The 15004-nt window shown below is 39.0% G+C and overlaps 3 protein-coding genes across 3 annotated transcripts; all 3 read right to left on the bottom strand.

Annotated features, from left to right (window-relative positions):
• Nucleotides 1-4557: 4557 nt before the first annotated feature.
• Nucleotides 4558-5718, bottom strand: LOC104785527 (protein NUCLEAR FUSION DEFECTIVE 4-like). The gene has a single exon (XM_010510759.3). The coding sequence runs from the start codon at nucleotides 5716-5718 to the stop codon at nucleotides 4558-4560; it is 1161 nt and encodes a 386-aa protein (XP_010509061.2).
• Nucleotides 5719-10636: 4918 nt separating this feature from the next.
• On the bottom strand, nucleotides 10637-11212 carry LOC147943272 (protein NUCLEAR FUSION DEFECTIVE 4-like). The gene has a single exon (XM_087452755.1). The coding sequence runs from the start codon at nucleotides 11210-11212 to the stop codon at nucleotides 10637-10639; it is 576 nt and encodes a 191-aa protein (XP_087308881.1).
• Nucleotides 11213-12171: 959 nt separating this feature from the next.
• Nucleotides 12172-14472, bottom strand: LOC104785526 (protein NUCLEAR FUSION DEFECTIVE 4). The gene is made up of 2 exons (XM_010510758.3): nucleotides 13751-14472; nucleotides 12172-13569 (listed from the first exon to the last, which is right to left on the bottom strand). Exons 1-2 carry the CDS (start codon nucleotides 14307-14309, stop codon nucleotides 12338-12340), a joined length of 1791 nt encoding a protein of 596 aa, XP_010509060.1. The 5' UTR covers nucleotides 14310-14472; the 3' UTR covers nucleotides 12172-12337.
• Nucleotides 14473-15004: the final 532 nt, after the last annotated feature.

The raw sequence follows: 15004 nt of genomic DNA, 5'->3' as shown, positions 1-15004 counted from the left end.
TAGTACCGGTGCTATCTGCTTGGTCAAGACGAGGTCCCCTCGATAGCAGAACATTGGCTTCGTTTAATTTGCTTGAAAACCCCTTTTGTCGAGTTCAGTGTGAAGCCAGGGATTATCTCTTTGAGGAAGACTGCTTGATGAAGCTTGGCAATATGATCCCACCATTACAATGCTGGGGTTACCTTGCTTTCATCAGCATCTTCTATCTCCTCACCCGACTACTGAACCCAATCATGAACTATGTTGCATCTCTATGGAAGTACCGCTTATCTCTGCTTGGTCAGGACGAGTTCTTCTCGGTAGCAGAACATCGGTGACTCCAAAGGTGCTTCTTAAATTAATTTGTCGAGGTCAGCCTCTTACCCCTGTCTGGTTGCTTGTTTTATGTAGACATACCTTTGATCCGACAGCCTGCCTGAACCTTATCCTTGAATCCTGTGAACCCCTACTTCGTTTATCACCTTTAGATAGAAAACTTGGGTATGTTGATCTAGTCCAGGAACAAACTGAAGACAAACTTTGTGTGGATTGCATTTACCTCCATTGCCATGAGAGGGATGACCCACCTGTTGTGCTACGGCATGTTACCTTTCCAATGAGAGCCCCGTTTTCATCTTCTTCAACCGTCATGAACACTCTGCAACCCTCTCACCCTTTAGTCTCCTCCATGGAGCACACTTTTAAAAGCTCCAATGCGTCTACCGTAAGAGCGAAGTATGACCACCCTTTGGTCAGGGATTTCCTGAAGCTTGCCTTCAAATTTGAATCCCACAAGACACCAAAAGATCTTCCACCTTTTGCAAACTCCTCAAAGTTGTGCATCTATTTGGAAGACTCATATAGTCTTTATCTATATCTTTCTTGTAACCTTTTAACCCTAAGTTGTAAGAACATCCCTCCTTGGAGGTTTTAAGTTTTTAATGGAAGTTTGTTTTGTTAAAAAAAAAAAAAAAAAGGTGATTGCTTGTGAATATAAAAATTATTTAGATCAATGAGTTTAATTAATTAAATCCATTTAGGGGGGTGTATTCAACTTGACATTTTAATTGATTTGTTAAAATTTACAAATCCTATGTTATTCAATCATGGATTTTTAAAAATCTCCTGAAATCCACTGTTATTGAACTGATGATTTAAAAATCTACTTTAAAATCCACTGTTATTCAAAACAATTTGTGGATTTGGATTTTAATAAGTTTTAGGGATTCTGGAGGATTTGAGAGGATTTGTTTAGTTAAAAATATAGAAATCCAAATCTCATGGTTTTAGGTGAGATTTGAAAGAATTTCACCATAAATCATATCAACTTCCCTAAAATCTATCAAAATTCTAAATTTTCAAAATCTCATCAAATTCTCCAAAATCATAGTTCCAATACACTCCCCTTAGTTTGTATAAACTTTGGTGGGCTTCATTCGGCCAACAAAAAAAACAATTCATGGCCATAGATATAAATAAAGCCCACTCGCTCAAAGAGATTTGGGTATATTTTCTCCATTGAAGTCTTAATCAATCGAGGGCTACCACTAAACTGGACATATAAATAGAACTGGAGTCTTGCATCCCAACTCTGTTTATAATACTTATCTCTATCCCATAATATACAAATTTGGCAAAAGAATATTGGACCAATGTATTTGAAGATATAGTTCAGTCCGATGTATGTTGTAATTGGCCTACTCTTCGTACTTTCGACGTATGACTACTACTGTAAATTTATAGGATTTTAATTTCCCTTCGAACTTGGGAGTATAATTAATTATGCAAGCGTTTTTGTTCACCAAAAAAGAAAAAAATTGATTATGCAAGCGCTACACATAACTATAAGAAGATGCCAAACAAAATTCAATCTCGCACTTTGAATCCTGTGTTGTTTTATTATTATAAGAAGAAAGATTTGTGGCAGCTCTTTTTGTTTGTTTGTTTGTTTGTTTGTGTGGATAAAAATTAATTTGAATACGCATCGACATTTTTGCTTCTCCACATGTTATTCGAGCTGGAGTGTTTCGGCACGTTGGCCACTTCTCGAGTTATTAAAAATGGTATTTCGTGTACCTATAATGTTGTCCAAACTATAAAATACTTCGGCAATACGTGTACTTATATGTTTTTTCTTCGTTTTAATATATTTATTGACTTCACGTAATTTTTTAAACCTTGATTAGTTAGTTCGTCTAGATCCCACAAGTGTAATCTAAGTATATGAGAAATACAAGGTATAACTCTTATAGTATTTGCACCCCAAAAAAAAAAAACTCTTATAGCAATTTTGAAATTCCCAGTCTCCTAAAAGTTTTGTCTTGCAACCTTTTTCCAAAGTAACTAAAGTCATTTTGATGAAAATAAACAACATTTGGATGTTGAGTCGTGACGTTAAGTTTAAATTCAGTATTCTGCAGGCTCATCATCCATGTTCTTCACCATATTCGAATCTTTTGTGAGATATGAATATATGATGGGTTGAAAATGGCGTCATACATATTTTCTATTTTGTTTTCTTCTGACTATTAAAAGTTTGAAACCATACGTTTACATATGTGTGATCACTTCACTATTATTGGAAAACTAAACAAAAACTAAAATATATTATTGAACAACCGGTTGTTATAATATTCTTATGCCGAAATATGGACGCTACCGAGATTCTTGGACGATTGGCCCCGATAATGAATGTATGACGTCGCTGCATAATTAAATTTACTATTATGTGTTTGATTAAATATTCTATTATATATGAATTTTAATAAGTATTTTCTGTTGAAGATTAATAAGTGCTGGAACCTGTAAGATATATTAAATTTTCAAAAGTCTCAAATATTTGTTTGGAAAAGAATCCAAAACATGAACAAAAAAAACAAAAGATTGTGAGGGTTTCGAAATTTTGGATTGCTTTCATGATCCATATATCTACAACTTATAAACTTAGCAGATGATGATTTATCAAAATCGCTACTTGCAAAAGTATCTGGGGTGTGGCTTTGGACAAGCCTATCATATTCATATGGAGATGGAGGAAAGCCTAACATCCATCGTGAGAACTTTCAAACTTCTCATGGAAGCTCACAAGTTGCCTCACAACGACGGGTCGCCAGTGAGTGGATGGATTCTTCAGTTTCAAGGACTTATGCTTCGGTTGTGCAAAGTAAAGGAGGGCCACCAGTTCATCAAAGGGAGTCTTCGATTGATAAGGTCGAGACAACTTATCATAGAAACGTTGTTTCTGAGACTGAGGATTACACGGAGAATATCAATGTGGGTGAGTCATCTTCAACACATAGACGTGACGAAACGTCACATGGATGCACGTAAGTTTTCTATAGTTTGTGGTATTTTTTGAAGCAAGAAATAAATTATGATATTTTTGAGGATTGGCATATTCAAAAATATAGTGTTGTTTCATATATATATATATATCGGCATTGGAGGAAGAAGTGAAAGTAATTAAATTGTTTCTTTTATATTTTCATATTTAGATCTCTGTCGATATGTTTTTATTTAATTTAAATTCATGTACTCATATCGAGTCTCTTATAATTTGGACTACCGATCGATCAGCGGGGAACTTCAGTGTGGAAATATTTCTTGAGTCGTACGCTATCCTTTAACTGTTGAACCATCGTCTTGTTGTGAATTTCACTGATAATGACTTGTTTTAATTTGGTATATTTGTCACTGGTGCACTTCGATCTGGTCTAGTAAAGTTTGTGTATATGTGTTAGGTTAAAATTATCACTATTTCAGTATCTGTATTGCCGAACCATGACGGCACGATACTGCTATACCTCTAATCCAAGATTATTGGACGGCTGTATACATTAATTGGATAACAAGACATAAAAAGTGTTATTTTTTTAATTTTATTTTTGGAACAACAAACAAAAAGTGTTATTCTCATTTTATTATTATTCCTTAGAATTGTCATTTTTCTAAAAACACATCCTAAAATATTATTTGGGGTCGACTTTTCTACAAATTGTAGTCTACTGTTAAGTCTTTATCGATTCTCTTTGTCCACATAAGTGTAAAATATTCACGAGTGTATCTTTTCAAATCCAGTATCCACTAACTAAAGTTTGAGAATTTCTTTGGAATATATGTTTTCTAGAAATGTTGCACGTTTGAGATTTTTTTTAGACCTAAAACCCGTTAGCCGTTCATCTCCACATATCATGGTGACGCACCCGTTCCAGATTTACATTACGGAAGTGTATATCGACATTAAAGTCCATATCATACCAACAAACGACACATGACCTAAGTCCTCCCACTTGCAATAATTTGGTTCGTTATCTTTTTATTGATGTATATGTATTCAAAGGGTCCCCTGCGTTGTGGCTCACAAATCACATGTCCAACTCATAAGTTGACGCATGCATGAACTTTTACCTATCTCCAAATTTTACTTCTTCACTACTATCCAAACTCCTAGCACACATAACGATAAAGACATCAAATAAAGTATTGGTTCAAGAAAAAAGCTAAAACCAAAAAGGAACATGAGTGATGGACTAATGTGTTTTAATCTATTTTTGACAGTCATCTACTAAATACCATACCTTACCCTCCTTTGCCTAATACTTTGCCTTTCGCATCATCCTTATCTTTCTCCACCACTGGAGACGGCGCTGCCATCTCCATCTCGGCGGCAAAGGCTTTTTCTCTAAACTTTTTGTAGATATCACTCTTGTAAAACGTTTTGGTCCGGATCACCAAAATCGTCGACACAAATACACCGAACAAAGTTACCGCAGTAATTATTATAAAAGACAACTTAAAACAAGATGTGCCTATGCAACTCAAATCTTGCACACCCTTTCTCGTTATTCTTAATGTCTTGTTCTGCTTATCCGCCTCCACGTCGTACAAATAGCCAGCGACCCTAACGTTTAGCAAATAAGACCCGACCGGACTTGCTACCGACCCAAAGTTATACAATGTGGAGTAGTGCTTAAGCCCGAAAATTTCGGAGATGATAGCGAATATAAGCGGCCATTGTGCACCAAAGCAGAACCCTATGATGACTGATGCGACGTAGAGTCCACCAGGGACATTAAAAGCTATGAGGAGGTGCCCAGCGCATGACAAGAGGAGGACCATTGTGAGCATTAGAGGTCTTGGGAATTTGTATTTGACCAAGATGATCTCAGAGACCACACGACCAAAGTAATTCCATATGCTCACGAGTGACACAAACGTGCTTATGCCTCTCTTCGGATAACCCAATGAGCTTCCTATTTGACCCAAATTGTCTATCGCCGTCAAAGTCCCTCCCACACCACATATTGATGCTAAGAACAATATTAACATGTCTACGCTAAACAACGCTTGTAATATCGTATAGTCTTCTCCTCTCTTGGGTTGGTTAAACATAGTCGTCCAACACGACTTCATTTTCACCCTCTCCTCCTTTTCTGACCCTTCATTTTCATCTTTTAATGAGTCTATGTTGGACTTCTCGGGGACTATATTGATCTGCGCTAGATCGTTAAGGGCAACTTGTTTCTCCGTCCAAAGCTTCTTCTCTTCCAAGAAGACGACTATGATGGGCAAAAGAAGTAAGACGATCACCACCGCGGCACTGCCTCCAAACTCGCTCCGTGTAAAGCCAGAGAGTTTGTCAATGATGATGGCTAACATAAGAAACGTCGCGAGGCCGAGCGATATGTAGAAGAAGTTATAGAACACTTTAACCTCGTTGGTTTGTCTCTGCACTTCCATTATTCTTATCGTCCTCAAAAACGCAAACGATGTTGGATAATTCCTAACTTGAAAAGGAAGTTATCTCTAGGAAGAGAAGAGCCTAGAAGATAAAGAGAAAAGGAAAATACAATTAGGTCTAGTTAAGACAAGTTTTGTAAGTTTTCCATTATCAAAATAGAAATAGGAGAAGCCTAGTTCTATAAATAAGAGTCTATGGAGAGTTGTTCCATAAGACTCAAGAGAGAGATTTAGTTTTTGAGAAGTTTTCTAAATCAATAAAGAGAGATGTTCTTTAATATTTCTTGTTCTAATCGTGAGATACAGATTTGAATTGGTATCAGAGCTTAAGGAAGAAGACTTGAAGACTCTGTTGAAGACGGTGACAGAAGGTTCAGCTCGGAAGGATGTCCGACGCAACAGGAGGTCCACCACGTCTTAAAGAGATTGGATCAGCGTCGATCCAATGTCCGATGTTAACATCGACAAACTATACAGTTTGGGCGATAAGAATGAATGTTCTTTTGAATCTTTATGAAGTGTGGGATTCAATTGATCCAGGAACAGAAGATAGAAAGAAGAACTTTTCTGCAAAAGCTCTAATCTTTCAATCTATTCCAGAAAGTCTAATTCTGCAAATAGGAGATCTTAACACATCAAAAGAAGTTTGGGAGGCTGTCAAGTCGCGGCACCTGGGAGCATATCGTGTGAGAGAAGCCAGACTCCAAACTCTGATGGCAGACTTCGACAAGTTGAGCATGGAGGAGAGTGAATCTGTCGATGATTATGCGGGTAAGATCTCAGGAATTGCAGCGAAATCAGCTTCTCTAGGAAAGACCATAGAAGAAACCAAGATGGTGAAGAAGTTTCTGAAAGGACTTCCAATAAACAAGTACATTCATATTGTTGCTTCCCTAGAACAAATTCTTAACCTAGAAACCACGGGTTTTGAAGACATAATGGGAAGAATAAAAGCGTTTGAAGATCGAGTTGGTGCAGCAACGGTTAAATTGGAAGAACAGAGTAAGCTGATGTGGTCTAGCAATAATCAGAACAGCCGTGGAGGCTACGGAGGCAGAGGCAGAGGCCGAGGCAGAGGGAGAGAAGCTGGTGGCAGAGGCCGAGGTAGAGGCAGAGGAAGATCGAATGATCAAAACTTAGGAGGAGAGAAAGGAGAGAATAATCAAAAACCAAAAGATAAATCTCATGTGATATGTTGGAGATGTGATAAACCTGGACACTATGCGACAGTTTGCCCTGAAAAACTCATCAAGAACCAAGAATCAAACCTGAACGAGACACAAAAAGCAGATGAAGCGCTTTATGTTCATGAAGTGGTGTTCTTGAATGAAAACAGAGTGTTTCCAAGAGTCTATGATACAAATAATGGCGATGCAAGCATTTGGTACTTAGACAATGGAGCGAGTAATCACATGACGGGAAACAGAGGTTATTTCTCAAGCCTAGATGAGAACATCAAAGGTAAAGTGAAGTTCGGTGAAGGATCATATGTTGATATAGTTGGGAAGGGATCAATTGTATTTGTAGGGAAAGATGCAGAGAAGAGAACTCTCCAAGACATATACTACATCCCCAACCTGAAACACAATATCATCAGTCTTGGGCAAGCAACAGAACACGGGTGTGAAGTAAACATGAAGGATGATGTGTTGACTTTAAGAGACCCAAACGGAAGGTTACTTGTCAGAGTGATAAGATCACCAAATCGCCTCTACAAAACACCAATGGAGATAAGCTACCTTAAGTGCCTGCAGATTGAAGCTGACGATGCTACAAGAAAGTGGCACTCACGGCTGGGACATGTGAGTGTTGGTGTTACGAACAACATGGCTAAGAAGGAGATGACCTTAGGATTGCCAAAAGTTCAATATCAGAGAAGCACTTGTGATGCTTGCTTAGCCGGGAAACAAACGAGAGCTCCGTTTCCGACTACAGCAACGTTTCGCGCATCAAAGGCTCTAGAACTGGTTCATGGAGATTTGTGTGGACCAATTTCGCCACCAACGCCAGCCAACAATCGATACGTTTTTGTCCTCATTGATGATTTCTCAAGATACATGTGGATCATACTACTAAAGGAGAAATCTGAAGCATTCGATCGGTTCAAAAAGTTAAAAGGAGTCGTTGAGAAGGAAGCAGGCTCAGAGATAAAGACTTTTCGCACCGATAGAGGAGGAGAATTTACATCAACTGAGTTCAACCTATTCTGTGAAGAGAATGGGATCAAAAGACATCTAACTGCTCCTTATTCACCACAGCAGAATGGCATTGTGGAGAGAAGAAACAGGACGCTAATGGAGATGACTAGGAGCATGTTAAAAGCGATGAAAGTACCAAATTTCATGTGGGGAGAAGCTGTTCGACATTCGGCGTATGTCATTAACAGAGTTGCTACGAAAGCTTTAGAAGACAAGACCCCATATGAGGCTTTCAATCTCAAGAAACCAAACATAGAGCACTTGAGAGTGTTTGGTTGCATAGCTCACACCAAGCTCACCAAGCCGCATCTCAAGAAGTTAGATGAGAGATCAAAGAGAACGATAAATCTTGGAACTGAGCCGGGCTCTAAGGCTTATAGACTCTATGATCCAGTTGATAGAAGAGTTGTTGTCAGCAGGGACGTCGTATTCGAAGAAGAAAAATCATGGGACTGGTCTCTAGTAGTAGAAGAAAGAGAGACAGACACGGATTCTCTGATCATTCCTCACTATGCTCCATTAACAACAGAGAATGAAGCTGAATACGACAACAACAACCAAGAAAACGAGCAGATGGAGCAAGATATCGAACAAGAACAAGATGCAGACCACTATGAAGATCAAGCAGCAGAGCAACCGCAGCAAGTGGTGACAAGATATGGTCGAGTAATAAACAGGCCAGGGTATCTAAGTGATTATGTGCTTCTAGCAGACATCGAAAGTGTGAAATTGCTGCTCACAATAGATGGAGAACCACAAAATTACTTCGAAGCTGCAAAAGTAAAAGAGTGGATCGCTGCAGCAGAGAGTGAGTTGGATTCCATTGAGAGGAACAAGACATGGGATCTAGTTGACAAACCTGATGGAGTAAAAGTCATAGGACTAAAGTGGATCTTCAAGATAAAAAGAAAAGCAGATGGCTCAGTGAACAAATACAAGGCGAGGCTTGTGGCAAAAGGATATGTACAAGAACAGGGAATTGATTTCGAAGAAGCTTTTGCACCAGTGGCAAGACTCGAAACAATTAGGTTGCTCATAGCTTTTGCAGCTACAAGAGGCTGGGAAATTCATCACTTAGATGTCAAGACTGCATTCTTGAATGGAGATCTAAATGAAGAAGTCTATGTAAGTCAGCCAGAAGGTTTTGTCAAGAAAGGACAAGAGAATCGAGTATACAAGCTGTACAAGGCTTTGTACGGTTTGCGTCAAGCACCAAGAGCATGGAACACAAAGCTTGACAACGTCCTAAAGGCAATGAAGTTTCAGAGATGCCTAAAGGAGACTTCGGTATACTTAACTACAGATGGGAAGGAACTCTTGATAATAGCCATATATGTTGATGACTTGTTTGTCACAGGGTCATCAAAGAGGATCATTGATCGATTTAAGGAGAACATGTCAAGAAAGTTCGAGATGTCCGATCTAGGCAAGTTAACGTATTACCTTGGAATTGAAGTGATTCAAGGGACTGATGGCATAAGCATAAAACAAGAAGGTTATGCACAAGGAATCTTAGTAGACAACAAGATGGATGCCTGTAACCCAATGCATATACCAATGGAAGCTAATCTGAAGATATCAAAAGCAGAGCATGAAGCAGAGATAGACGCAACAGAGTATCGAAGATCGATTGGTTGCCTGAGATATCTTCTACACACGAGGCCAGACTTAGCTTTTGCAGTAGGAGTTCTAAGTCGGTATATGCAGAGTCCAAGAGAGTCACATGGACAAGCTATCAAACACATCCTGAGGTATGTTAGAGGAACTACTAATATGGGTTTGATTTACAAGAGAGACGGGTCAAGAAGAATTGTCGGCTATAGTGATAGCAGTGACAACATTGACATCGATGATGGGAGAAGCACATCAGGTCATGTTTTCTACTTGGGACCGTCACCAATAACATGGGCGTCGCAGAAGCAGCCCACGGTTGCGTTGTCTTCGTGCGAGGCTGAGTTCATGGCGGCCACCGAAGCAGCGAAGCAAGCTATTTGGCTCAAAGAGTTGTTAAAAGAAATTCAGAGTAAAGAAGAGAAGGTCACACTCAGAATTGACAACAAGTCAGCCATAGCTTTGACAAAGAATCCAGTTTTCCATGGGAGGAGCAAACACATTCTCAAGAAGTATCACTTCATACGTGAGTGCATAGAGAATGAACAAATCGAAGTGGAGCATGTACCAGGCAAGGAGCAGAAGGCAGACATACTCACAAAACCATTAGCAAGGATCAAGTTCAAGGAAATGAGAGACCTCATTGGAGTTCAAGCAATTGACACTTCCGAAGTTCAAGTTGGAACTAAGGGGGAAAATGTTGGATAATTCCTAACTTGAAAAGGAAGTTATCTCTAGGAAGAGAAGAGCCTAGAAGATAAAGAGAAAAGGAAAATACAATTAGGTCTATTTAAGACAAGTTTTGTAAGTTTTCCATTATCAAAATAAAAATAGGAGAAGCCTAGTTCTATAAATAAGAGCCTATGGAGAGTTGTTCCATAAGACTCAAGAGAGAGATTTAGTTTTTGAGAAGTTTTCTAAATCAATAAAGAGAGGTGTTCTTTAATCTTTCTTGTTCTAATCGTGAGATACAGATTTGAAACGAGACTGCTGCGGGCAACCAACCTGCAAGTTTAAACCACTCATACTAGGTTTCGATCCAAGTTTAACCTCTGTTTTGCTCTATTTTACTCTGTTTCGTGTCCTTTATATATTTAGTCTCATCGATATTATATATTGTTCATACCTATCATCAAGATAAGGGCTTTTGTATCTTCACCATAAAAGGCATGGTAGAGCTGTGTAATAATGGCGCCACTAAGACCAACATAGCCCTTGAGAATCCCCAAGATAACCCCACGTGACTCCGGGAAGTTCTTAACGCACGTGACGAGAGATCCAGTGTTAGCGAAAGCCTGAGAGTTGGCTCCGACGCAGATGTAGAGACACATGTGCCAAACTTGAGGTTTCGAGATTCGTTTTGTAACGGCGAGCCAAATCATGAAGTATCCAAAGAAGTTAAGGACTGCTCCGATTAAGAGAACGACCCAAGGCGGAGTCACCTCATTGAGTAAACCCGCGAGGACTCCGACGTTGGCTCCGAGGTCTTTGAAAAAACTGAGGGGATTCAGAGTTGTTTGGTCGTAGCCTAAAGTTTTCTTGATATCGCTTGAATAGAGACTGAACATGTAAGTGGCTCCAGCCATGGACATAACTAAGAGACTTGCGAAGAACATGAACCATCTTCCAGTTAGGATTTGGATGGCTAAGCTCTTCATCAAGCTACCGGGAGTTGAATCCACCATTTTTTAGGGTTTAGCAAGAGAAGTCTATGTGTCGTTAAAGAAGAGAGAGGGCGAGTGGGCGACAACCGTTATAATTGACGTTGATTTGGAGTGATCAGAGAGTGGAAGGTTTGACTTGGAAGCTCTGCTTCATTTGTATTATATTAAAAAAAGTGGCAACAATTTCCATGCAAGGGTGGATAGTTTCTCTAGAACGAATTTTAAATTTTTAATCCTTCTACAATAGGATTTAGATTTTTTTTTTACATTTTTGTAGAATCACATTTATGATATATAGCGTTTTAAAATAAAATTAAAAAAAAAAACAAGATAGATATAATTCAGAGTAACCGCCCATATGAAGTGTTTGGATAGTTTTACTCATATACGTGGTGTGCTTCTTAAAAACACCACAATTTCTCTGAACACAATATATGTATCTTTTCAAGTGCCATTTTTCTAAAAGAGTTTTGTTTCATCCTAAAATAATTAATATTTGAAACCGACTTTCCTACAATATACTGTTATGTCTTTTTCGATTCTCTTTACCCACGTGTGAAATAACTTCACGAGTGTATCTTTTCAAATTCGATATCCACTAACTAAAGTTTGAGATTTATAAATTTTCGACGTTTTCAAGAAATGTTGCACGTTTTCAATTTTTTTTCGATATTAAACCCGTTTATCGTTCAACTTTCCACATATTATGGTAACGCACTCGCTCCAGATTTACGATTACGCAAGTGTATACCGACATTAAAGTCCATGTTGCACCAACACACGTGAGCCAAGTCCTCCCACTTGCAATAATTGAGTTCTTTATCTTTTAATGATTTGTTCAAAGTAAGCTCTTGTGGCTCACAAGTCCAAGTCATGAGTTGACTCATGACCCTTGCCTAACGTCCAAATTTTACCCCTTCACTACTATCCAATTCCAAACTCCTAAAACGCAAAACGATAAACACATCAAATATAAAGTATTGCTTCAAAAACAAAAAGCTATTATAAAAACATTGATGGACTGATGGGTTTCACATTGGAGAGATATATAAAAGTGTTTACAAAAAATACTTGACCATATTTTTCTTATCTAGCATCTTTAACTTAACAATCATCTACCAAATTCTTTACCCCTTCCTTAGCCTACTACTTTGCCTTTCCATCATCCTTGTCTTCCTTCGGCACAGAGGATCTGGCCGTAGCTGTTGCTGCCATCTCCGTTTCGGCGGCCAAGGCTTTTTCTCTAAACTTTTTGTAGATATCACTCTTGTAAAACTTTTTGGTCCGGATCACCAAAACCAACGAGACCAATACACCGAAGAAAGTTACCGCAGTAATTATTATAAATGACAACTTAAAACAAGACGTGCCTATGCAATTCAAATCTTCCCCATCCCTTCTTTCGTTCCCTATTCCTAATGCCTTATTTTGCTTATGCGCCTCCACGTCGTACAAATACCCTGCGACCCGAACGTTTAGCAAGTAAGACCCGATCGGGCTTGCGACTGACCCGAAGTTATACAACGTCGCGTAGTACTTAAGCCCAAAAATCTCGGAAATGATAGCAAATAGAAGCGGCCACTGCGCACCGAAACAAAACCCTATGATGACTGATGCGACGTAGAGTCCACCGGGGACATTAAAAGCAATGAGTAGGTGACCGGCGCAGGACAAGAGGAGGACCAGTGTGAGCATTAGAGGTCTTGGGAATTTGTATTTGATCAAGAAGATCTCAGAGACCACTCCTGCAACAACACGACCATAGTAATTCCATATGCTCACGAGTGATACAAACGTGCTTACGCTTCTCTTTGGATAACCGAAGGAGCTTCCGATTTGACCCAAATTGTCTATCGCCGTCAAAGTCCCTCCTACACCACATATCGTTGCTAAGAACAGAATCAACATGTCTACGCTAAACAAGGCTTGCAAGATCGTATAGTCATCTCCTCTCTCCGGTGGGCTAAAGATAGTCTTCCAACACGACGCCGTTTTCACCGTCTCCCGCTCCTCCTCCTCCTTGTGTGACCCCTCATCTTGGTCTTTAACCTCTAAGGTGGGTTTCTCTGTGACGATATTGATCGGTGCTGGATTATTTAAGGCGACTTGTTTCTCCCTCCAAAGCTTCCTTTCTTCCAAGACGACAATAATGATAGGCAAAAGAAGCAAGACGATCACCACGGCGGCGCTACCTCCAAACTCACTCTGTGTGAAGCCGGAGACCTTGTTAATGATGATGACCACCATGAGAAACGTCGCGAGCCCGAGCGATATGTATAGGAAGTTATAGAACACCTTTAGCTCGTCTGTCTGTCTTTTCACTTTCATTATTCTTATCGTTCTCAAAAACGCAAACGATACTACTGCCGGCAACCAACCTACAAATACAATCATTCATACAGTTAGTACCGGTTTAGATCCCCGGTTAGTAGAAAAAAGTCATTAATCATTGTTTTTGAGATAATACATAGACTAATCATAACCATTGACCTCTGTTTTGTTCTGTTTTCCTCTGTTTTACTCTGTTTCGTGTCAATAAATATTATAAACTGAGCTTACCGATCATCAAGATGAGCTCTTTTGTGTCTTCACCATAGAAGGCGTGGTAGAGCTGTGTAATAATGGCGCCACTAAGACCAACGTAGCCCTTGAGAATCCCCAAGATAACCCCACGTGACTCCGGGAAGTTCTTAACGCACGTGACGAGAGATCCAGTGTTAGCGAACGACTGAGAGTTGGCTCCGACGCAGATATAGAGACACATGTGCCAAACTTGAGGTTTCGAGATCCGTTTCGTGACTGCGAGCCAAATCATGAAGTATCCGAAGAAGTTAAGGATGGCTCCGATCAAGAGGATGAACCAAGGCGGAGTCACCTCATTGAGTAGACCCGCGAGGACTCCAACGTTGGCTCCTAGATCTTTGAAGAAACTAAGGAGATTAAGAGTGGTTTGGTCGTAGCCTAAGGTTTTCTTGATATCGCTTGAGTAGATACCGAACATGTAAGTGGCTCCAGCCGTAGACATGATTAAGAGACTCCCGAAGAACATAAACCATCTCCCGGTTAGGATTTGGACGGCTAATCCCTTCATTGAACCACCGGGACTTGCAGCCACCATTTTTTGGGAGTTAGGAGAGAAGTGTTTATGTCGAGAGGGATGGTTTTGGGTGTGTTCTTGGTGGAATATATTGGCAACGAAGTGAGCGTGAGAGAAGAGAGAGAAGGTAGAGGGGGAAGACCGGAAGACCGTTGACTTGGAGAGTGATTAGGATAGGAGGGTTATAAATGGAAGCTAATATGCCTATATTTGTATATTAAAAGGAAACTAGGATAAGTTTTTTATAATTATATATATTAAAATGGATATTGATAGATTAAATTGGATAATGATGTATTTTAATGTAAAAAAAAATTAATGGAAAAAATTGTACATATGTAAAGTTCACATGTGACACATGGCAAATGATGGTTTTCATAGTAACAAATTTAATTCTTAGAAACAGGAAGTAGAAAAAAATAAAATGATTTTGACTATTATAGGATGAAGAAGGGAAGGAAGACATTTATGGTAGCTTTGATAGCTGGTCAAAAATAAAGATAAAATAGAAATATTCATTAAGACCGCCCATATTAAGCCGGGTGGGTGGTTCCTTAGTGTGATATGAATTTGTAATGTATTTAGACATATATAAGCATGTATATATCCTATAATATCATATGTATGATTTCTTCTCAAAGAAACAATTATAATAAACATTGTAATAAATAATATTATTAATTAGTATATTATTATATATAATAATTTTTAATAAG

This window comes from Camelina sativa, chromosome 5 (assembly GCF_030686135.1).
Source record: "Camelina sativa cultivar CO46 ecotype springtype chromosome 5, ASM3068613v1".
NCBI classification, from domain to species: Eukaryota; Viridiplantae; Streptophyta; class Magnoliopsida; order Brassicales; family Brassicaceae; genus Camelina; species Camelina sativa.
Note: the sequence above shows the minus strand (reverse complement) of the source record. Positions and strands in the feature narration are given on the sequence as shown.

Coding starts and splice junctions, on each gene's coding strand:
- LOC104785527 (XM_010510759.3), bottom strand. CDS start 5,718: ATGGAAGTGCAGAGACAAACCAACGAGGTTAAAGTGTTCTATAACTTC.
- LOC147943272 (XM_087452755.1), bottom strand. CDS start 11,212: ATGGTGGATTCAACTCCCGGTAGCTTGATGAAGAGCTTAGCCATCCAA.
- LOC104785526 (XM_010510758.3), bottom strand. CDS start 14,309: ATGGTGGCTGCAAGTCCCGGTGGTTCAATGAAGGGATTAGCCGTCCAA. Junction 13,570..13,750: donor AGAGCTCATCTTGATGATCG/GTAAGCTCAGTT, acceptor TTGTATTTGTAG/GTTGGTTGCCGGCAGTAGTA.